Genomic DNA, 25,347 nt, shown 5'->3' on the forward strand with positions numbered 1-25,347 from the left:
AAAATTTATCTGCACATACTGTCGACATGAAATGAGTTACCATTGAAGTACGTCGAGTCTCAAATATCATTTGCAAGCCAAACACATGGCAGATGCAGAGAGCCTACCGTCCCCCCTTGCCAAAAGCAGACATCACCATGTTTTGATCCCATTTAGGGTGAGGGGATATCTTTTGAGCCTTTTATTTTCCTGCATGATTTGAAGTGTTGAATAAACATTTTTATAAAGCAAGCATATTTGCCTAACCCTAACCCTTTCTTATGTTGTTAAAAGTATTAAGAACATGAAAAAAATACATTAAGGTACATTTAGAACAGAAAAAAATGTGCCAAAAAATTGCGATTAAATTCAAGTTAACTATGGACAAAATGCGATTAATTGCGATTAAAAAAATTAATCGTTTGACAGCCCTAATATTTTTACATATTCTTTTGAAGTAAGAAATTCCAGTACTAGTACACACTAGCATGAATTCGGGTTTTCTGCTCATCACAGAGCTAGTCTTATGGGTTTTCTCTAGGGCTATCAAACGATTAATTTTTTTAATCGCGATTAATCGCATTTTGTCCATAGTTAACTCGCGATTAATCGCAAATTAATGGCAATTTTTTGGCACATTTCTTTCTGTTCTGAATGTACCTTAATGTATTTTGTTCATGTTCTTAATACTTTTAACAACATAAGAAAGGGCACATATGCTTGCTTTATGAAAATGTTTATTCAACACTTAAAATCATGCACTTCAAATAAAAGGCTCAAAAAATATCCCTTCACTCTAAATGGGATCAAAACATGGTGATGTCTGCTTTTGACGAGGGGGGCGGGGCGGTGGGCTCTCTGCATCTGCCATGTGTTTGGCTTGCAAATGATATTTGAGACTCGATGTACTTCAGTGGTAACTCATTTCGACAGTACATGCAGATAACTTTTGTCCTATCGACCGAACCATCTGACAGTGTTTTGAAAGTGAACTTGCCGTTCATAAGTCCTTTCTCCATTCACTTTCACTTTCGTTTTTTAGTCCACCATGTTTTTCCCGAACGCCAACCCTGCTTCTTCTTCTTCTGATTCCCTTTCTTATTCTTCTGCCACCCTCTGGATCAAGACTACAGGTGCCACCGACGGCCGTAAATCAAACAATGCGCGTTCCTTTTTTTTTTTTATACCGAGCATTAATCGTGTGTTAAAAAAATTAACGGTGTTAAGAGGATGTCACTTTGGTATTAGGGCACACATATCTCTAAATCTATCAGGTCAGTATGATAGGCAGGTGTGCTGCTTTCGGTTTGTTGTGTTTTGACCATACTATCTGAATACAGAGAGAAAAGTGGGGAACCGGTGTTGATTTTGCAGAGAGAGTGAGGGGTTCAGGGGACAATGGGAGAGAGAAAGGTGAGGTAGAGAGATGAGTCCTCCAGCCCATCGCTCTTGTCATGAGAGCAGTGTTGCAGAGTAGAGGAGACGGGGAGGGGCAATGTTAATGTGCACTGTATCATTCATAACAGTAATACTGGCATCACTTGCTGCTAAATAGCATCATTTGTCAGGGAAAGGGCTTGGTGCCACAGTGTTACAGATAAGCACTAGAAGGATACCTACCAACACACACGCACACACACACCCACACACACACACACACACACACACACACACTATCCTTTGTGCTAGACATACACATTTGAGGTTTACAGCAATGTTCTACCCAAACCTTCACCAATTTTGTCCCTCACTTTTATTCTTATCATGTCTTGAATCGAAGACATTAAACAAAAATTACCCACACAGATCTTCTTATCATTAATTATAAGATCCAGTAAAGCCACGATACATATCAGTAACATTTCTGAATTAAAATGTCTAAAAGATGACTAGATGTTGGTTACACATTTTGTTGAAGTGTACTTACAATATCATAAGTGTTTTCAACAATATCCAAACCCAGAGAAATCCTAATTTCACTCAGCATAACAGTGTGTTTCATTTAGCCACCTGTTGATATAACTTCTGGAAGAGAGTCAGAAAATAAGGGGTATTGTGCTAACATTACTTTTGTTTCTATTGAGAGACCCCAGAAATTACATAATGTGCATTTAACCCCAAATAAATCAAGGCGACATTGCTATTTTTTCCATCATTCTATCACTCATTGAAGGATATTCAATCACTGTCATTTACATACAAACACTGTCAAGTTTGTTTGGGACCAAAATGTAACTAAAAACCACTTTGGATTCTGTTTTTAACTGGACTCAAGCCTGAGCTGCTGCAGATTCCATCTCCAATTCTAATTCACACCGTTTTACATTGTAGACATGAAACAAAACACAGACTGAAACTGTTGTTACTTACAAAAATTCCAAACGTGTTCCATAGCTTCATCCTCAAGGACTGATTTTGTCTTTGCCGAATTGCAGCCATTTAGTTTTGCCAGTGTATGTTGCAGATAGAGGAATGTAATAAAACACAATCTGAGAAAATTAGGGCAAATTAGAGTAGAATCCAGTACAGTATCAAGTCTTTATCTTTAAAATAAAGTGCAGTAGCAAATCTTAATATAAAGACATAAAACCCTTCACTGATTCGGTTGATATGGACATATAGCACATGTGCCAAATCTCCATACTTGCTCTTAATCTGAGCAGATAATCTAACCCATATGCCTAATGAGTTGGCCCAAGTTTGCCTCTTTTTTCTGCAGTGGGAGTTAATCTTCCACAAGACTGTGACTCTCATACATAGTCTTAGTCTCAAATGATTTGTTATCATTCATTTGTTATCCTTCACTCGAGTGTATGTCTACCCACGTGGAGCAGACAATTCCTCCACAGTTGAGGGGGCTGGAAGTAGAAGAAAAAAAAAGTCTGTTATTATTGATGACTATGAGGTAAAATGCTTAATTTGCACCGTCTTCAACCAAATTATAACTCATATTGAAAGCAGCTGAATTTGCATAAATCTCATTAGACGCAATGAGAGGGGTTCATAAATCGTTATATTAATTAGTCATTTTTGCCACCCTTTCATAGGAAAATGGGGTGTATTAATAAAACGAGAGGGGTGTGTGATTGTGAAGCCTAATTGGTCGTTGTGTTAAGCATTTTGGTGCACAAGTGACAGGCTTGATTTACTTTTGCTTCACCTCCATTGTCTGACCGAGTACCTGCAGCGATGGGGGGAAGGTGTGTGCGAGTGTGTGTGTGTGTGTGTGCGTTTACGTGTATGTTTCCTTGCATTCATTGCATGTGTATGATCTGTGTTTTTACTTTTCCATCCATGCTATCGTATTCAGTACTGTACACCAGTTTCTTTTCTCTTGCTGTGAAAGGTAGGCCCACCTTTCAGCTCTGATGCCCTTATGCTTTGTATGAGCTCAGCATTGCAGGGCAAACATTTTGTTAAGTGCAAGTGTTTTGGAAATCAGGAAATAATGTTAAGTTCAAGAACATCTGCCCAGTGTTGGCATGTGAATGAAACCTAGTACATTTACTCAAGTGCCCAATCTGAGGTATTTGTAATGGTTTTTTTACTCAATTTTTCTGCTACTTTATGCTTCCAATCCACTGTAAATTTTCGCATCACTATATTTTTTAGATAACTTCAGTTACTAGTGTGCATGTAGATTGCACACAGTATCAGAGCCAAAGTATGATATTTTTGAGAAAAATGCTTTAATGGGTGTTAATGTTTTAACACCCACACTTTCCTGGTGAGAGGGTTCAACACCCACGCTTTTTCTGACGTTTATCCGCAGTTTTGCACAAACGCCTCACTACAGTCTCTCAGTTTCTCTGGCCGCTCTCGTCTGCTCTCGCTGCAGCTGCCTCCGCTCCCCCTCCCTCTCCTGTTGCTGCTTCAAACATGACACCGGCTTTGGGACTGACTGGCTGATGATTGGCTGTTCTGCCTTAAGTCCCGCCTCTCTTGCTGTGTTAGATTTATTGTTCAGCTCGTGCTGATGGTGCGGGAACTACCGTAAAATACCAAATAATAGCCGGCCGTTTATTTCTTTCAATCACTTAACAGACCAGGCGTTTATTTGGGACAGGCGTTTAATTCCCTCCTCACAAAAATCCAGGATGAAAATGTCACAAACTTCGCCAGCTTCTCTGTGAATTCTCTGGCATCCTTCTGGGCACAACACGTGAAAAAGGCGAAGAAGAAAAACGTGCAGTGTCAGTGGTCACGCCTTCTTCCTTGATGTTTTTTCTAAATAAATTAGACTCGGCATTTATTTGGAACCGGTGGTTATTTACCAAAATATACACCTCCACCCAGCGTTTAAAGGGGACCACATGATGTGTCTTATAATGTGTTTATGTGTTTACAGCTGCTAATGTATGTAACGCTGTTACTGTGATGATACATGACAGTTAAATATTGAATATGTCTATAATAACCACATCCTGACATGTAACTGTGATTTTTGATGGGTACTAATAATGACAATCATGACAAAAAATTAACAAAGACTGCAGATCACTGGAACTGGACTGCAACTGGCAGTGAGCTGCTTTCTTTTCTTGTAGCAGTGAAGTGACACTCCATGACAGAACATTATAGAATATGATAATGTATAAAATAACATTTAATGGTAAAAAACAGTTGCCGTAGGCTTCTATTATAAATATGCAGCATATATATAGTTTATTATCGTTATTATTATTATTATTATTATTATTATTATTATTATTATTATTATTGCTACTACTATTTTTCTGCATATTCTTGACTTTGAATGGGAGCTGCTGTAAAGCATTTCTGTTTCTGATTCATATATTATGCAGTCAGTTGTCCAAATTTTAAGTTAAATTAAATGAATCAAGACAGATGTCACATTTACATGTCAGGGTGTGGTTATTATAGGTGCCTTTAAAAAATGATCCACCGCGGTCAGCCTTCACCAGAAACTGCCGACATACTTAACGATACCTTACGCCGTCACGGTGGTTCAGCCAGGTATAATGATCCCTCCACTTCGGGGGAATTAATGGTATTGTTTGTACAGTGCTTTCAGAACATCAATCACCTGAAAAATGATAACAGAATTATAGGAGTGAGAGAAATTATACATCTCAAAATATTAAATATGTTGTAATTTCAATTTTGAAATTTTAATACTTGTTATTATGCAAACCCCTATTACTTTTTGCCATCATTGCCAGATCATACTGATTTTGCAGGGACAGACTCTCTAAACAATTAAATGGGAACAATTTCAATAAATAAACAAGTCTTTTTTTCTTTTTTTTTTAAATAGTTATTTTCATTTTTTCGTGGCAGGGCCACTAAAATTACACATGGGGCCAGTAAAACTCTAATCTACTGGCCAAACGGGCCAGTAAGAAAAAAATGTTATGTTTGACACTGGGAGGCAGCCGGGGCACTGTAGCTGTGAAGCTTTAAGACCTCCACATGAAGCAGCCTGACCATGTCCACAACAGAGGACCTGATGCGCATCAGCCTCGAGGGGCCTCCACTGGAGAGCTATGACCCAAGTCCAGCCGTAGAGAGGTGGCTTAGCTCCAAGCGGGTCAGGAGACCAGACTATGTTGACTGCTGGAGCAGGGACATTCTTCCAGTTTAAATGGTTTTATCTGGACCTGTACTTAATGAATTAATGAACTTTCATGGTTCGTTGTAATAAATGTTATATTTTCATACACACATTTGTATTGTTTGTCTTTCCTGGTTTTTGTTAAGGCAAAGAGTCAGTTATAACATTAAAAATTAGTCTACAGGGTTAGGATTAGGCTAAATAAGTACTTTATTAGTTTGAAAAAGACGTTTTTACCAAAATTGCTGAATTTTCATTGTGCTACTAAAAAATGTTGTGTGCTACTAAATTTTTCAGCATGGTAGCACAGTGCTACTTGGAAAAAAGCTTAGCGTCAAGCCCTGATTTAATATATATATATATAGAATACTGTATATATATATATATATATATATAGGAAACACTGTATATATATATATATATATATATATATATATATATATATATATATATATATATATATCTTACAGTGTTTCCCACAGGATTTTGTGAGACTGTGGTGGGTGGATGTCGGACCCTCTAGGGGGGTCCGGGGACATGCTCCCCCGGAAGATTTTTTTTTTAACATTTTAAAGTTAAATGCATCAATCTGGTGCACTTTGAAAGCAAAATTAAGAGGCTAGATCTATGAAGAACTGTGTGCTCTTGTACACAATTTAATCACAAACACATTGGTTGTATAGATACGAATGGTGAAAACACAAAATCAACTAGAGCATACATCTGAGCCATCAAAGAAATAAAGCAAAAGTGGTTACTTGTGTTGAATTAGTTTATTTTTTAGTTTATTTTTTAATAAATAATGAAACTGTAAGCTAAATTGTAATAAAAAATTAAATGGATTCGGAGGGTACATCATCAATTCATCATTAGTTGCAGCCTTAAGGGGAGACATGGCAGGCAAAAACATTTTGGGCTATTTTGCTTCCATAACATGTCTTCTTTCAGACTAGTGGAAAGAAAACATCCAAAATACACATTTATACAACTCTCCCTACATTCCACTCATGCCAACGATACACAGGCAGCTGGGTCACTCAGTGCTGCGAGCGCAATTTTTTACTTTCACGTTCGTTTTTGGAGCAGTTCGCATATTGACATTTTGCCGGCTGTCGGACAGAGTCCTGCACGGGTCTTATTTTGTACCATACTTAAAACCGCATCCAACCCGTTTTCCGACAGTATCACAAATTACATTCCGCACCCGAGTCGACCCGTTATAAATTGATACCGACGCCCAACCCACACCGGAAGCAAAATTGGACAGATGCAATTTTTAAAAATGAAAGTAAGTTAAGTAATGAAAGTGTGTATGAGTGTGCGCGCGCCACGTACAGTAAGGGGGGGGCAGAGCCGACTGACTGGGAGTGAGAGATGCTTTGCTGAAGCTGCAGCGCGAAACATAAGTTACAGATCTTTTATGTTATTATCAGAAGTGTAAGAATTTTTTCGGTTCACTCTGAGACTGTGGCGGGAGAAATTAGACCATGGCGGGCCGCCACAGTCTAAGTAATAATGGGAAACACTTTATATAATAAAAATAGATAAATAAATAAAACGGGGTGGGGGGTCTCACGTATATCCATCAAAGCACATACCAAAGCAGTTACATGAGGAAGTTCACAGTCATAGGTCACAGAGTAGATGTACAGTAAACTTACAGAGTGTCTGGAGGTTGTTGGTCAAGGCCCTCTACATGCAGAAAGAACGGTTGCCATAATTAATAAAATTTAGATACAGAACATCTCTTTAAGTGTCAAATCTTTTCGAGTTTTGAAAACGCTAATATGTCCCTGATCCACAATGAATGTGATGGAGGGTGTTGTGATTTCTAGTGTCTCAAAATTAGACGTCTAGCAATCAAACAGAGAAAAGCAAGAAAATCAGATTGGGGTTTTGATGATTTAGTGGAATCTGATAAGTTATGTATGTAGTTTTACTTTTACTGGCCCTTTTGATTCTGAAGTACATTGACTGCCCATTATTATGGTCTAAAGGGCGGCTGTGGCTCAGTGGGTAGAGCGGGTCGTCTAGTGATGAGTAGGTCACCAGTTCGAATCCCAGCTCCCCCTAGTTGCATGTCGAAGTGTCCTTGAGCAAGATACTGAACCCCAAATTGCTCCTGATGAACAGTTGGTGCCTTGCATGGCAGCCTCCGTCATCAGTGTATGAATGTGTGTGTGAATGGGTGAATGTGGCATGTGTTGTACAGCGCTTTGAGCTGTCGTTAGACTGGAAAAGCGCTATAAAAATGCAGACCATTTTATAAAAATGCAGACCATTTACTGCCAGAAAATGTATTTGATATTACGTATATTTAAGATTTTTACTCAAGTGCTATCTGCATGGGTGACTAACTTTTGCTGGTAATATTTTAGTACGTTTATTTTGATCAAGTATGCCTTTTTGATACTTCTTACAACACTGATTCTGTCAAAGGCTCGGGGTTTAGGGATAAATGTTGGTCAAGTGAGTGCCCTCAGAACTACTCTTTATCTCTATCTGGATGTATTTGTAAATGGCTGAATACAATTCCACTGTGTGTACGGTGTGTTTGACTGTTCTTATACTATGAATGGAAGGGAACATAATACATATTCATGACCGCTGGGGTCCATTGTGTGTTACTGATATCAGCATACCTTCCCCTTCAGCCCATTACCATGCAGTTGTTTCCTGGTTAGAAATGAGCCTTGTTCCCTCCCCTCCGGGCCGAAGGCTCTCATGCTGTCCTCCACGCCCCTCCTAACCTCAGCCTGGACCCTCTCGACACATCTGTCCAGCATGGTGGATTAGCTGGCTGGATGGCTCCACCTCTGGGTTTGATTAGCGTGTGTGATGAATGGAGCTTGTGAACCAGCCCAGCTCCAGTTAAAAACACTTTACTCTTATACATGCTAGTGTTGTAATGCCATATTTATCATTTTTTTATCCCACATTTGCTTTTTGGAAGAACAAGTTGTTAAATCTTTCTCCTGATCCTAAAGGTCAAGCTGTTTACTGTGTTTAGTGAGTATGAGAAATTTAAAGTAGAACAGTGTTTATTTATTTTAATTGTTTAATTATTCTAATATTTATTTATATATTTATAACAATGTAGTAGAACACATTAAAAATATAGATAATAAATACACATAAGAATAAGATATGCAATGAAAAGGTTTTTTATGTGTATAAGTTATACTTTTATGTGGCTAAGTAGACATGATGGGATATCTGGAGAAAATGTATTGGATTTGGTCTTAAAATTAGCTAATACAAGGTCATATTACCAATCAAAAGTCTTGTTAGACCCTGTGACCTTTGACCGTGTGGGACCTCTGACCTTTCCCTCTGTTTGGCAGGTTCATCAGTGGCCCAGCTGAAAGCAACTGATCCTGAGGAGGAGCCCCTCATCTACGGGGTTTCAGGAGAAGAGGCCATGAGGTACTTCTCTGTGAACAAAGACACTGGTGTGGTGTGGCTTCGACAGCAGCTCGACCGTGAGGTACGAACACCAGCTACAGCCGACTACACATTACCAAATCAAATGCACTATAGACAAGAAAAGACAGTCAGGACAATTTTGAAAATAGGAGATGGAATGTAAATTATCAAATGATGAAAGAGCAGTGGAAAGTGCAATACTCTTCAGCAGTGAGGGATGAAAAAGAAAGGGTTGTGGGTTCAGAGTGGTATTTCTGTCTTGTTATGCTTTTCTGCACAGCTATTTTGCACTACACATATCCTTGCAAAGTTTATGCTGATGTCTCTGTCTCTGTCTTCACCAGACCAAGTCAGAGATGCAGGTCGAATTCTACGTGAGCGACATTCAAGAGGTAAGAGACAGTTCTGCACTGTGATCATAGTTTTGACACTTTGCGTCACACGCTGACACCTGGATATAGCCTGACCACATGTCACACTGAGACCTTCTCTCTCAATACGTCTCTCTTTCAGTCTCTCGCTCTCATTCTCACCCTTATACTCTGTTTCTCACATGTAATCATTCTGACACCTGTCTCACTGAACGCAGTTTAGTTGCTGAAACATACTGACGTTCGTCCTACTCTCCCGGCGGGTAATCTATCACACACTTGTCCCATTTTCTTTCACTCTGAATCTTGGCTTGGTGTGGCTGATGCACATTTGCAGTGACTACAGTTCTCTGACAAGTAACGTGTGGAGGAGGCTTTGGAACAGTTTTACCAAGGTGTTTCCTCCCTCAGGTGGTCAAGGACACAGTCAACATCCAGATTGGAGACGTGAATGATAATTCGCCAGTCTTCCATGGGCAGCCTTACACTGTCCATATCCCAGAGGTAAGGCTGACAGAATATCATTTAATGACCCTATACATGATCTATACATATGTTAAGGAAAACATAAAATCTCTCTGATGTGTGTAGTATAATTACTACATTAAATCCTTAAAATGGCACCTGTCTCTTCTCTCATTAACATTTTTAAGAATATATGAATATGCAAATATTTCTTTAACTAATTCACTTTAAGGTCCATTTTCAGTGTATATGTGAACTGGAGGCTTCGAGTTTTCACATCACTCTTGTGTATGCTGAATAATGGACTGAGATTGGCTTCCAGACTAGTGGTGATGTCACATCTGGCTTGTAGGCCCTCCTCTTAAATTCTGTTGGGTTTTTTTTATCATTACAGACAAAAAGACATTGGACTTTTAGTAGATGGCAAAAAACATCCTTGATTTTAAACCCTGCACTTCAATCATTCTACACAGTGTAGCTAAAACACATGTTTTTTATGAACTTATTGTATTTATTAGCTTATTGCATCAAAATTAGCAACATAATAAGATATGAATCAGAAGGTTTGTTGCACTTTTGTTTTTATTTAGATTTAAATAAAATGAAATGTAGTCATAAATGTGAATTATTGTTTTATGAATGTCAGAACAGTGATGCCAACAGTTCCCTCGCAAATATCTACTCCATAGTGCTTCCAACTAGGGTTTCCTTCTGGAATTTAAGAGGTTAGAAAACATGTATGAAACTCACCACCATGTTATGGATATTGTAACAGAAGTAACTGTATGGTGGCTGCATTCAACTATTTATAGTGCTTTTCAGTCTCTGCTGCCCTGGAAATAGCTGTGTTTTGCTGCACCTGTGATCTTCCTGAGATTTGAGGAGTTGTCCTCTAGCTCATGTTTAGAAAGTGTGCACAGCCTCCTTTATAGGGAAGAAAAACACTCACTGTAGCGGAGACCTCAATCTCTTTTCTCCTCTCTCCGTTTCTCTCACTTCTCTGTCCTCTCTCTGAATCTGCTACCTCCCTTCTCAGCTCTCACTTCGTTCCATCTTTCTCTCTCCTCTTTGCCCTCTCCCTCATCTAATCCTTGATAGAAGTAATTGCCAAAGTGAAGTGGAGGACTTCAAACAGGGGCTGAAATCCACACACGCAAACACACACACATCCACATATCTTGTTGTGTTGAGTTTGAGCACATACCCCTTTCTGAGTCTTCACCAAATCTTCAAAGCCACTGGCTTTTTCTCTCCCCAATCCATAAAGTCAGGCAAATAAATGGGAGAAAGGAGGACTGTTTAGAGGAGGCTGTTCAGACCACCCACCAGGGAAGGTTCTGTCAGGCCAATGCAACCACTGCTCAGTTGTGTGGGACTTATAGTCCATATACAGGCTTTCCAAGCTCTGCAAACAATAGGCATCAGTTTAGCCTCCAGAAAGCGGAGCTGTGTTGACCCTCAGTCACTCATTTATTGTTCACTCCCTTGAATCCCACATTGAAATATTGCTTATATCAGTTCTGCACTCCTAGTACAAAATATACGTTTTTTTATTTGAGGCGATGGGCTGTGGTCATTGATCAGATTCCTTAAAACACTGGACACAGTTAAAGTCTAATTCACTGGCATTTCCAGTAAGGGTCAGAGTGAGTTTGATGCAGTTGGAATGTGTTTTTTCACATATCTTAATAATAATTGTTATATAAGAAGAAGAAGAAATGTGAGTGTGTGTCATGGTCCAATCGGTACACAGAGTTCTTTATTATAGCCTTCCATGTCTTACACCTGGAAGTGAAAGTGTTGGGAACTGTGTTCATCCAGGAGTAATTTTCTTCCTTGATGGTAACCTGTTTCCCCTTCTTCTGCCCTTTCCTCCACTATATCTTGTTTCCCACAACTTCTGTTGCCTGCATTTTTATGGCCTCATTACCTCTGGGCCCCTGAGTGACCTCTAGCAGGCTAAGCAAACATGCTGCAACATCACTCTATCATGCTGTCACTCACTGGACATGCTACCGTAACTGAGGTTTGGAGTACAATCAGGACTACTATATAGTGCATTTTGAACTTAAGCACACAGAGAAAAGGATGAGAGAGTGTGATGGAAGTTAAGTCTGATGGCAGTAGTAAAGTGTTGTGATAACAGAAGGACACAGGATTCAAATGGTGAGATTTAATGTTGTAAAAAGTGACACTGAATACCAAACAGACAGACAGAAGCCAAAAGGAATGAACACAAAGTGCTTCAGGGTCTTTGAAACAGCAGAATATTAGGTAGAATGTATTTTGAGATGGGCCTGACGCAGCTCAACAGTGAGCAGCATTGTGAGTGGCAAGGTGAGCAGTGCAGTAGGGAGAGTGGGGAAGTGTGTGTGTAAATGTCGTTTTAATTTGTAGAGCCATAAAGAGGGTGAAGGGGAGCAGGTGGGCTGCTAGCATTCCCTCTGTCAGTGCTAATGAGCTGGCCAGATTTACAGCATCCACACACTCAGGCAGCCAGCAGCAGAGACTGGATACAAGGAGCAACGACTATCACCAGAAATAATGTTTTGATAGAACAGCAGATGGGCCACAACCCAAATCCATTATTGGATGTGATGATGGTGCGAGCCCACAACATACTGAGAGGTGTTTTTCACATTCCCTAAGCACGACAGGTAGTCCTCTATATAGCAAGCCCTACATTGACAAACTCAAAATGTTTTGCCAAGTGTGCATCTGTGGCATACAGCTCTGCTGAACTGTGGGGACATCCAGGCCCCCCACAAAAACACTCACACACAGCCTCCCCCAAGCTGCCTGACCCTCACACTCTCCCACTGGGAGGCAGTCTCTCTGTCAGTGTCCCTGTGATAATATCAAATGGCAACACTAACAACTTCTCTTGCTGGGCCAAGTGCGTGCCATCTCCTGCGGTTCCATAAGCTGACCACAAACACAGTTTTCTCTTGTTCTTTAAGTCACTTGTACTTATTTGCTGCTGTTCCTCTGCAGTCTGTTCTTTTTCTCTGGCACCGGTCTGTCTTACTGGTCTGTCCATCTCACATAAATATACAGTATATATTCACAAAACACATTTTCTTTGTGCAATTATGGGATCACACACATTTAACTCTGCATCATATTTTGGCTACTTCACAATGGATCATCTGTTTCTCACTCGTTAACCGGGCCCTTCCCAGCATGGCTTGGAAAATCTGATTTGAATCACGTATTTTATTTGGCATAGGGTTTTTATGCTGGAAGCCCTTCCTGAGGCAACCCTCCCCACTTTCCCGGCTTGGAACATGAAATTAGGAATGGACTTCCTGCATTGCCAGTGGCTGGGGAGCAATTCTGGATTCAATGTTTTTCCCAAGGACACTGACATGTTGATAAGAGGAGGTGGAGATTAACCCGCCAACCCTGTGGTCAGTAGACGAGCCACTCTACCTCCTTAGCCACAGCCACCTCTAAACACATTCACCTTTATAGATATTATCCATACGTAGTTTGCAATGACCTTAGCAACGTATAACTTTGTGTAATTGGTTGAGCCCCTAAACGTATAGCATTTTAGATCATTTTTTCATCCTTCAGCCAATACTCACATTCATCCGGACCCACAGTAGATACGCTGTACAGTGGAATATTGCCTTCGATATTACAGTAATGATGTTCAGAAGATTGTATAGCCATCTTCAGATGTGCCACAGTAGTGTGGCACATAGATGGATTAAATGTATTGACAAACAGGCAGACAAGCAAGAGGCTCCAAGTGATAGATATCCACATTTTTTCTGTTTACTGTCTCTCAGGTATGTCAGGCAGGTGAGCAAATCTCTCTTCAGCCTCTATTTTCTATCAGCCATATCTCAGTGTCCCTCTCTAACCTACAGTAAGCTCTGATGAACTATGGTTGATGTTAAAGAACCTGGCTGCCCAAGGTGGAAACCCTTCAGGTGAAAGTCAGACATCCAGAGAAGAAAAAGCCCTTCGGTCTGGTTTCTGAATATTGTTTGTTTGTAACAAAATCCCTCAGTAGAGGCAACAGCAACCTCAGCGTATTTGTTCCTAAATCAATTATTAGTAATTAATGTTCAATAAAATAATCTGTTTTGAAGCATATTGCTGTTTTATTATTTGTTTTGACTCATTGCATAATCATGTGTTTTATTCAAAGGTCACTGCTACATGGTGTTAAGGGAACAGTTGTGTTCTGTAGAAGAGAGGAAATTCAAACCAGCCTCATTTTAGCCTCAAACTTTTGGCAACTACTTCCTCCAAACAATTTTTTGTTGAATAGCACGACAGCATTTCACACACAAAAAGCACGAACACACGCACACACAAATGCACTCATATTTTCGATAATATTGGCAGAGGGTGTTTGAGAGCTCCTATTACGCCTGCGAATGAGCTGTTTAGTGCTTGATGTGGGCTCTGGCAGCAAAACAGAGGCACCTGTTATTTGATGTGCCCTCTGTCGCTGTCAGGTAGAACACAGATGAATCTGTTAGATTCCTTTCTTCTTTGCCTTTGTTCACTTCTGAAAGCCGAAATTCAGTCCCTAATCTGATATCACCTTCTGCCCTGTACCTCTGCAGGTTACAGCCTCCAAAGGTAATTTGTTTACCACGTTAAACAAATATATCAGCTTTAAAGCAGCAACTACAGTATATGGATGTCTTTGGAGGGTTCCCTGGGAACTTAGAAATTAGTCTTATTTCTAGTGAAATTGTGAAATTGCATTCAAATAATACATTTAGCGCTAAATTACATACAGTATATACAATATTAATGTCAACACAATCATCCTGCACATAGATTGCACACAAATGGATAAACACATGGCTTCTTTCTGAAACACACACATACACACAAACACACACACACAGGCTGCCTCCTAGATGTTGGATTTAGCCCATAATGATTTCAGTATCATTGCTCCTGGTCTCTCCTGTAGTATAATTGAATCTAGTGGTTACTGAGCTGAGTGGTGGCTGGTTGACAGGCGCAGGCCTCAAAGAGAATTCTGCCTGACACTAAGACCCTGAGCCCCGCAGGGAGGGATGGAGGGATTTAGGGAGAAAGAGAAAAAATGGATAAAGCGAGAAGGTTAAATGGGAAGCAGTCAATATTTTACTCACCTCAGGCTCCATTTATAACTTTCTCCGACATAGAATTGGTGCTTGGAACGCATTTCTACGCAAAAGTTGTGGCTTCTAATAAAATATCCTTATTCTGCTGCTCCTCTGCATCATCTCCGTTGTGCTCAATAAAGAAAGTACAGTTAATAGTTTTTTAGGGAGTAAAGTGATGGTAGTTCTGTTAACTCTTCATCTTTGTAGATCTTTTTCATCTGTCCATTTGATTATGTCTGACAGCACTGATTAGACCACAGCACCTAATCATCCTTTACAAACTAACCCCTACAGTAACTCCTCATTTGTTATACAACAGAAATGCAGTACATATGGCCAGTTTATCTACAGGCCCAGGATGTTTTACCAGCTGTTTGTTCAAATATTTCATGCAGAAAGAGTCGCTTAATTTCAGTCCACATTTCACTGATGGGTTTTGTTTAGTGTGTGTCTGGAGGTGTAATTTTCCATCTGCAGATACTGAGTCTATGCAAGCCTGTGTTCATGTGTGGATTCTTTAAGGAGTGATTGCAGTCATTCACCTCCATGAATAATGATTCATTTGTAGACTTCAGCATGCCTTTCAGGGCCACTTAAGTGAGTTGTCAGGGAGGATGTCGTGCCTGTAGAACAATTTTTCCGCACATCCTTTCCAGTCCAGGGGTTAACGCAACAAATACTGCCTGGGCATCACATACGCTGCCACTCGTGAAGGTAAATCACCTCCTCTTCCTCTCTTTATCTTTCTGTCATTTACTTTATCCCGCTGAGCATGAAGAGCACCTTGATTTGCGTGCTATGCAGCGATGAGCGCAGATTTGTCTGTCAGAAAAAGGGATGGCTCGTGTTTGTGAGTGACCATCTGAAATTTCTAAGACAGAGGGATGGAGGGAGAGAGAGACAGAAGTAAGTGAAGTAAGGTGCGAGTAAGGGAAGACTGAGTGTGAGGGGCAAGATTGAAGGGGGAGAGAGAACAGCTTTCACTCCCCAAAACCATTAAAGTTTGATTCACCAACTCCTCACTCTTTGAATAAATCAACCTGTCGTTCCCTCTCTCCCTTTCTTTCAAGTGTGTGGGTTCCACCCTTCCATCCCCACCCCCACCCTGCCTTAGGCGCTCTCCTTCCCTCGAAATGCTCATTTGGCAGAATTGTGAATTCCGACAAGGTTTTGCTAACATGGAAGACAGTTGTGCATCTTGTCGGCCACTCTATATTTTACAGCTGCTCGTGTGTTTGTGTTTAGGGTTGTTTGTGTGGGGGAGAGAAAGAAAAACAGAGTGCTGGCTCTCCTGGCTTTTTGTGGTGTGTACTATAGCTTGGTTATGGGAAAAATATTCAGCTGCAAGTTGTGTCTTCAACCTCACCAGGGCTCCATTTGGCATTATGCAAATTCCTCAACGATTTTCTCCCTCTGTCGTCTTCTTCTGTGTCTCAATATGCACTTCCCTTTCCATTCGTCTGTTTCCCTTCTCACTGTTCCTCCAACCGTGGCTAGATTTGCCTTAATAGAGCTTCATAGCCTTTCCAATTTGCTCAAATCTGTTTTGGCTGTCACTTCCACAATTGAGGTGGTAGGGAGAGAAGCATTAAAGAAAAATGATACATTATAGAGAAATATGGAGGGCAGTTAAGAGAAAAAACAGATGCTACCTCTTTCTTGTTGTTTTTTTTAGAATGATAACATTGTAGTAGAGCTCATTGTCTTTTAACTAAATACAGTGAGCCATACATACTCAAAAGCCTGCTGTAGTGTGGAATATGACTAATTTAACACATTTTTTCTCACCGCTATAGAAAGCCTGACTGATCTGGACTGATGTGATGAAAGCAATGCTTGTTAAGTCAAATATGTCGTTTTTGCCACTGCTTTTACTGTTCAGTTTACACCTTGGATAGCAGGTTTTGCGGAGCCATGTTACAAGAGGCATACATTACCATGGCAAACACCTCTCAAACTAATTACAGTGACAAACAGATGGTTAAGCTCCAACTTGCAACCCATCTTTGTCAGATCCCTGCTGCATTTTTCAGGTTGTCATTCCAGTCAGCTCAATGTTGTCTAGCAGTGTCTAATTTGGCACCTCCTCTTATAGAACAAAGCAGCCTTCTTGCCCCGATGTGTGGGGAAACTGAGGAAGAAGATATGGGTCAGTCTTTCCAACATGATGTTTCTCAGGAAGACCTCACCACCTCCTCAAGCCAATAAGCATTTACAGGAATCACAATCGAATGGGTTTATTATATTTATTGAGGCTGTCATGCCCCCAGAGGTTTAGTCCTTTACATTTTGGAAACTTTACAGGCTTTTCCTTCAGTATGGCTGGAAGCCCATGAAATGTCAATTTTTCTTCAGACACATATCTAATAGTTTTACAAGCGGATTGGAAAGAGATTTACACTGCACACTTATGCTCCTTAGGGGCTGAACCAATGTGAGTTAAATAGCACCATCATCAAATCTTATAGTTGCCTCATGGTCCAGCCAGCACTAGTGGCTGCAAGCAGGGCTTTCAACTTTCAGAATAGTTCTCTCTAAAGGATTTTCTGGCTAAACCTTTGAAGAGACTGTATTCTGTGGAGCCTTCTTTTAGCAACAACTTGGAGATTCTAAGCCTTCCTGGAAGAATGAAATGTTATGCCTTCATTCTTATATATGATGACACTATAGATAATGCTGATGTCAATTGATGTCTTTTCTGTTGTGTTACAAAATTACCTCACAGCGTTCATTTAAATTGGTCTTGGTGTACCTCCTCTGTTCCATTATAACTCAATATCTTTCTATGGTTTTATATCATCATATAGTTAAGTGTGCATAAGTTTCATATGGAATTTTATGGTAATGCTTACAGTGTGAAATCCAGCAAAGTCAAGCCTGTTTCTTACTGAATGTGAGTAATAAACCTCTGAAACTATATTTGAATTTTTTAGGTTTGTGTTGCCAGCCCATAATAAAAAGAGAAATGAATATGAAGTATGATAGATATTCGCACCGTATAATTGAGGATCTAAACTGCAATGTTTGTTTTTGCAAAAACAGCAAATTCATTGCATTCTTATTTAAAAATTTGAAAGTTATTTACTCTATTGTCTTGTTTTAAATAACGAAGTAATAAAGTACAATGGTTTATGAGTTAGCTTCTCTTTTCATCAGAGGGTACAGCAGAACACAGAAAGTTTGTAATATTATGTTTAACCGTAGGTGTTTGGTAGGTTAGACTGACTGCAAGATAGTAAATGATCAAGATATTCTTTTGTGAGATGAGTATACTTTTGAGTGTTGTAGTCTTTATTTTCATTGGACGTGTAAGAAATAAACGGTGAAGTCACTTTTTCTTCTCCATTCTTACACAAGAACTGATTTCCAACCAGCTTGGTAACAATAAAATGTTTGTTGTATATTCAAACGAACATGATAAACCTCTCTCCATTTTGCCTGCATCCAGACCCCACACACTTTTGTGAGCAAATATCCCTTAGATGATGCATCATATAGCAGATTTTAGGGCTGCTGTATCAATTACAGATTGTTTTTCCACATTTTCATATGCCCACATTTGTACTCTCTTGATGGTTCAAACTGCCTTTTTTCTCGCCTGAGACAGATTGTGAACATCTTTTGCCATATTTTTCCAGTAGTGTGAAATTGGAGGCTGGAAAAACTCTGATCAAACTGCAAAAGAAGGCAGTGATGATCAAATATGAACCACAATTCTGTTTTTCTCTTTTCGGTGCAGCGCATTCTGGTCGTTGTAGGTTCTCTACCCTTGAGCAAAATATAATATCCATATCATATTTTAGCTGTTTTGAAGCAACAATTTCAAAAATGTTTGCATCTTTCTACTGTTTAGACAGACTAGTTTAATGCAAGGGCCATCTTCCCAGAGGATGAATACCTCTTTAAGTAAGCAAAGTCTGTTTTCCCTGAGGTCTTGACTAACACTGATACTAGGAACCATCACCAAGGTCCGCTCTCATCCAAGTCAAACCCCTTTTGTCCTCTGACGTCTTTCCTTCCACCTCTTTCATGCCTCCCCCCTTCTGTGGTCTCCCCAACATAAGTGCTTTGATGTATAATTAAGTTGTGTGCTCGACCACTCCTCTTCCTCTCCTAAGGACCCAGCTTATGGAAAAGATAGGTTAAAGGGGAGAACAGAAAGGGCGCAAGAGATGAGAGAAAAAAGAGACATGGCTCATAAGAGAGAATTTGGCAGGAAATATTGATTCTTACACAACTATTTTATAAGAAAAGTGTTAGGCAGGTAGGAACCACTACTAATACAAACCTTAGGCAAAATTTCAGGAGTCGTTACAAGGAAATCGATAAAAAGCTATTACAAAATGTTGTTGCACAGGCAAAGGGGACTGAAACAGTCAAAGATACAGACAAGCTTGAACACTCCGCTTGTTGAGAGCTCCATAACTGGTGTCATGTCTCATCAACAAGATGTAAGTTAATTTGACAATGTCTCATTCTGCTAATTGAGATAAAGAGAGCAATGAAAGGGGACTGAAATGATGGAAATAACAGGTTGGGATGTTTGCTTTATTGTAGGAAGTACCAATTGCCATGTAATCATCACTTTATACAGAAGATGATTATACACATTGCCATTCTGCATTTGAGTCATTAGTGCTGCCAGTCATACAATATGCAACCAGCCTAAACCTAGTAAACCTCTGCTACATTTTTCTGTATTACACTGATTAGTGTTTTAGTGTGATAAGTGTTTTTGTCTTGTTGACTTCCATCTTCTTCCCACATGCAGTGCTTTTTTTTCTCGCTTGTCCCCTGTCCCCACTCTTCTCTGCTGCAGAGCTACATGAAGTGATTGCAAACGGACCCCGGTAGTGATGTGATCTCTCCGTACAGGCTCTCAGTCTGTTCAGATCTGTTTTGGATTTTCCGTCTGTGATGTTCACATCCACTTCACTTCATTTTATTGACTCTTAAATTCATCACTTGCCATACCAGTGTCAATACTCAAGAGCTAATTGTAAAGCTGAAACTAATCAGGGATTTTCTTGCATTAGTGTTTGACTAGCTTTTGACATTTTGTCACAAAACAACAATTTTAATCTATTCCTTGTAGTTCAACTCAGTGCAGTACAGACAGCATGTGTCATACAAGTATTTTTTACTGACACAGTGAAATGTTTTCTGTGCTGCCAAAACATCAGCTGAGGTAATACTGTTGACCAGAACAGATGGGTGGTAAAGACTTCTGTACCGTAAGGTAATAGTTCCTCTGGAGAGGATTCAAACATTTTTGGCGGATTGTTATGTATGGATGGAAATTTGGATTTTTTTTTATTCTAATTGCTCATAATTTCTACCAGGCTGATCTTTCTGCTTATCACCTTTCGCTCTGCTTATTTCTCTCTCTCACGCTTTTTATTAAAAAATAAAAAGTCTGCATACTAATTCGACATTATTTTTAAGCACCTTGGTCCTAGTGGACTTCCTTCGCTAGTAAGCAGACAGAGGCATTTTATTGCTCCAGCTGTGTGGTCCCTGCTAAAAGACAAAGATAGTAGAATTGAACATAACCACACACTAACTCACACACATTATTTGCAAGTAGCCACTGACATTGTTATAACGCAGGAATAATGCATTGGAAATTATAGACACCGGGGGTCATAGTGCAGGAGAAAGGCACCCTGGATATAGGTTCAAAGATGTGTCTGCAATAGCTTGAAGTGTGTGAATTATGCATTGGATGGGAAGCATGTATATTTCTACGTGTGTGTGTGTGTGTGTGTGTGTGTGTGTGTGTGTGTGAGAGAGCATGCGTGTGTGTGTGTGTGTGTGTGTGTGTGTGTCGTGTGTGTGTGTGTGTGTGTGTGTGTGTCCGTCCTTGGAAAGACACCTGAGACATTAAGACTCGTGGAAGTGGAGCCCCATCTGCCCTCATGATACCCCATGCCCCAGGCAACAGATAGAAAAGAGATGCTGATACAGAGTGCAGCGTACCTGTAGGACCAGACTGCAGAGTGGGGAGATTCAGGGGTATAGAGTTCACAATGAAGTGAAAACACACAAAAGGCTTTAAAACAAGCACACGCAGGGAAACGAGGAGAGAGAGGAGAGAGAGGCAGTGGGAGAAAGAGAGCAGGGTATCTACTGAAAACAGCAGAGTGCACTGAGTCCCATGTGATGTTTTAGAAATGAGATGGCCTCAACAGCTACTTAGACAGCAGTTTGTTTGAGAATGCGCCGTGTAAAGTGCAGCTTGTTTTGGTCATCAGCCCCCAAAACACTTGGTGCCTTTGCATGAAGAAGTGCCATAGTTAACACAAAGTCATGGCAAGTCATTTTTGTCTGGATCTCTCCTTGAAGAAAGAATAGAGGCAGACCATGGAGCGCCAACCAGGAAAACTGAGATGCAATGGAAATAACTCTCTGAATCGACAACAGTTTGCCGGTCTGTCACAGGGCTAACACATATAATACTGTGTGTCAGTCCTACAATTCCACAAAAAATCTAGCGTACAAATAATTGTCCTTTGAGAGGGAACTAGCCTGGCTCCAGACAGAATCACTGCCCACATAATTTTTTCAGCAATTCAAATAGATTTGATGTTAAGCCAACTAGCGCTTTAGATGGGATTGAGAATACATCTTTCTGTGCCAATGGTAAAAAATATGTTGACAGAAAAATGGGCAGAAAATAGCTACCAGCATGGATGAGATCATACTGCTACACTGTAGATTGCTTGAAGTTGATTTTAAATTGAGAAAATAAACATTAAAGGTTCAGTGTGAAGGATTTAGGAAGATTTATTGGAAGAAATTGAATGTGATAGTTCTAATTCTGTTTTCATTGGTGTATAATCACCTGAAACTGAGATTTGTTGTGTTTTTGTTACCTTAGAATTAGAGTCTGCATACACAACTCTGTTGAATGCCACAATCATGAAAGCACAGGCAAAATAGCTGTCATAGATGTAACTCAGTCCGATGAGGCTACCCTGCGTGACATCCAGTCGTTTCTGCTGAACTGTTCTGGGACATTGCAGATTACAGCAGTTGAGATGGTAAGAAAAGAGTGCATCGATGACTGTCCATGTCAACGGAGACGCAATACCTTGATGTCAGAAATTGTACATCTGATGAAATACCTTTACCAACCCTCAAAGTTTACTGGACATTAATTTTGAGCATGTTTTAGTATAGATTAGCTGCTTTGGCTACAGTCACTTGTTTCAAGTGAAATGTCAATCTCTCACAGGTTATTAAAATAATAATCAACCCTACATTCAAGTGGCATCAAACACAAACTTCCCTTTTGAATACAACTTTTAGATTAGGTTTATTTTGTCTTGCTCAGACTCTCTAATTCATTGTTATCTCAATCTCCATCTGTTACCTCACTTCATTTCTCTACTCCTTGATTGTTCCAGGTAACTGACTGAACAATGTTTTCCTCAAACCAGACCACTTGTGCAGGGGAATGACTGCCAAAATGATCCAGCTACCATAAAAAGCCCCTCCTCTACTATGTAGTTCTAAATTACCACTCAGTATTGGATCATGGACCTTTGTAATGCTGTTCCAGATGTGTCTTTACAGGTGCCATCAGTGTGTATGGTAAAAGCATGAAAACATGAAGCATCATGCTTCTTGTTCACAATCTTACATGATTCTAATAAAGCTGTACTGGTCTATAGATGCTACAGGTTGATTTGTCTGCCTCCTGCTCTGCTCTTGGTCAAATAACTCTCATATGCACACACATACAAACAACAAATTCAAGCTACCACACACACACATCGCTTCTGCTAGTCCCTGATTCCCCAATGTCTTTAAAAGAAAGTGTGGACTGATTAAAGTCAGAGTTTTACGGGGAGCTACGAAAAATATGACTAAATAAATAAATAAAGCAAGAGTGTCTTGCCCCTCCAGGCACCAGCCGTTTATATGATAATCAGCTCGGCTCTAATTTGCATTTAATTCTATTTTAAAAAATGACTTCTTGAAAAAAGGAAGAAGTAGAGAAGAACAGGAAAAAATTATGTATGAGAGCAAGATATTCTGTTGGAGGAAAAGCAAACAGGCTTTGTTATCATTTACCGTTTCACTATCTTTTATCAGGTAGGTAATTTTCTTTGGTTCATGCCAATGTGAGATTTCCTTAGGGCCATCCATTCCATAATAAAAACATACATGTATAGCTTTACTGTATTTTCATATATATATATATATATATATATATATATATATATATATATATATATATATATATATACCGATAAATCTCAGTTTCCTTTATTAACAGATATTAAAATAGCCTGCTGACTTTGGTGGATGCACATTATTTACCAAAAGCAACTTGCTTCAAATACTGAAGGTCAACAAACAAAAGGACACTGTTCAACTTCCAATATAGTTACAGGTACTTCAGAGGTACTACTTTACAAACTACTTTACAAACAAATTGTTCACTTCCCCTTTTGGTATTCTCAATTGAGATAGATAACTTTCCACAACAGGTAGAAAGAAGGTGCAGGATTGTTGATGTGGCCCGTCCTTGTACCCTTCCCCTGGGATCAACCCATCTGCCTCTCTCTGTCTCTCTCTGGCCCTGTGGATCCTTGCAGCATGCCGGACCTGATTACCTTTACATTTAAACAAACAGTCCCAGCTCTTTGGAAGCAGTCAGCCATGAGCTCTGACCGGGAGGCTGGGGTTAGGCATTCAGGGGAGAAGACTGATCAGGAGATAAAGACATTATTTGTTTCTTTTCTCTTCTGTTAAATGTGCTTTCAGTACACACACATACACACACACACACACACACACACACACACACATACACACCTGAATCCTGATTGTAACTTAAGTAGTTCTAAAGGTTTTAACTCAAACTCTAAGCCTTAAGGCCATCAAAGAAGTGAGTACCAGAAAAAGTACTCTCTTAACAGAGAGTCCTTAATTGAGCTAAAACTGAAGGTACAGGAACATGTTACAAATTGAATACATGCTCTCTAACACATACACAGGCATGTAAACACACAAATTCATAAGCTGTCCTTGCCTTTCAAACGTGGCTCCTCTCGCTGTCTGTCGGTATGGAATAATTTTGTTCGGCTGAGTGCCTTTTCTCAAATCATCCATCGCTCAGCCAGGGCGCCAAGTGGACAGAGTGCAAGAGCAAGATGGAATGCAAGGAGGATACAATTTGAGAAATTATTTGCAATCTGTTTTTGTACAGCATACAAAGACCCGCTCCATATAATGTGTTGTATTATGTGCTCCTGACCAGTTTAACCAAAATTCATTGGGTACAGGAGGTCAAGTGAATTGCCAGAGAAAGGTTTACTGCTCTTAGAAAAGGGAAGAAGAAAATGAATGGCAGCTATGTGAGGGAAGTGCATTCATACAATAATGCGAATCCAGTCGGTGGAGCAATTGATTTTCTGACAAGACCAATCATAATCCAATAGAAAAAGCAACATTTGTTAGGATAAAACACACACATACACACATCATTTCTGAAACACAGATGGTTCTAACATACTCTTGCTTACTGTCATTTGTAGGAGCGTTTCAATTAGTGTCTCCAAAGAGTGGGCTTTCACTTCATTAAAGATCAGCTCCTCTCATTCTTTGCTGCTTTGTTGCCATCACCACAGGATTCCTTCAGATGAGGGAGGAAGGAGAAAAGCAAAATCAGGGTTTGGAGGACCAGGTGGCTTGTTGTGACTGATGCCTCTACTGCAGCACTAATACACAATATCAACCCAGAAACTTTGGGGGAAATCACAGCAAAAGAGAATCCTTGTCAAGCAGTGGATTCAAGAAATGTCATGTAACCATATTGTATTTACTAGGTATTTGTGCTATGTTAGACAAGTTAAAAGGGATAAAAAAAAAGGGTTCTACATTTTAGGAGAAGAGCTCTTTGTTCTTGTATACCGCCTAGCTAATAATCACAGGGCAGTATAGTTAAACAAAAGATAGAGGCATAGATTAACAGTTAACTTTGTACACTGTTGCCATAAAGGGAGCTGTATACTTTTCATAAACTTTGTCAATGGTATAAATGCCATTTAAGGAACTCTGCTCTGCCTTTAAGTTTTTAACTCAGACTTGGCAGCTTACAAGTAGCAGTCTTTCAGTGCTGTTGGATTCATCATACTTTACTGCATTAAAACATCAATCTTCTCCCTCGGTACACTCTCTCGTCTCTTTATCTCATGTTTTTTGAAGATAAGGTCCTTTGAGAATACATGCACTAAGACAGGAAGATATCAAGTAAATATAGGAATTCTCCACTTATCGTTTAGCTGGTCCTGCAGGAAGTTCTGTCATCTTATTTCCTGGCTTGAAGTTTCATTAATTGACATCAGTTTCCAATAGATATATGTTCTTACAACACCATGTTTACCAGCTGTTCAAC

General features: G+C 39.8%; 1 protein-coding gene across 1 annotated transcript in view; it reads left to right on the forward strand.

Annotated features, from left to right (window-relative positions):
* The window catches only part of cdh23 (cadherin-related 23), a 187,034-nt gene that overhangs the window by 47,106 nt on the left and 114,581 nt on the right, over positions 1–25,347 (forward strand). The window contains 3 exon segments of the mRNA XM_030442554.1: positions 8,899–9,041; positions 9,325–9,372; positions 9,763–9,855. Of these exon segments, the coding sequence (XP_030298414.1) occupies positions 8,899–9,041; positions 9,325–9,372; positions 9,763–9,855 (284 nt within the window).

The sequence above is a fragment of the Sparus aurata genome, chromosome 15, assembly GCF_900880675.1.
Source record: "Sparus aurata chromosome 15, fSpaAur1.1, whole genome shotgun sequence".
Lineage (NCBI taxonomy): Eukaryota > Metazoa > Chordata > Actinopteri > Spariformes > Sparidae > Sparus > Sparus aurata.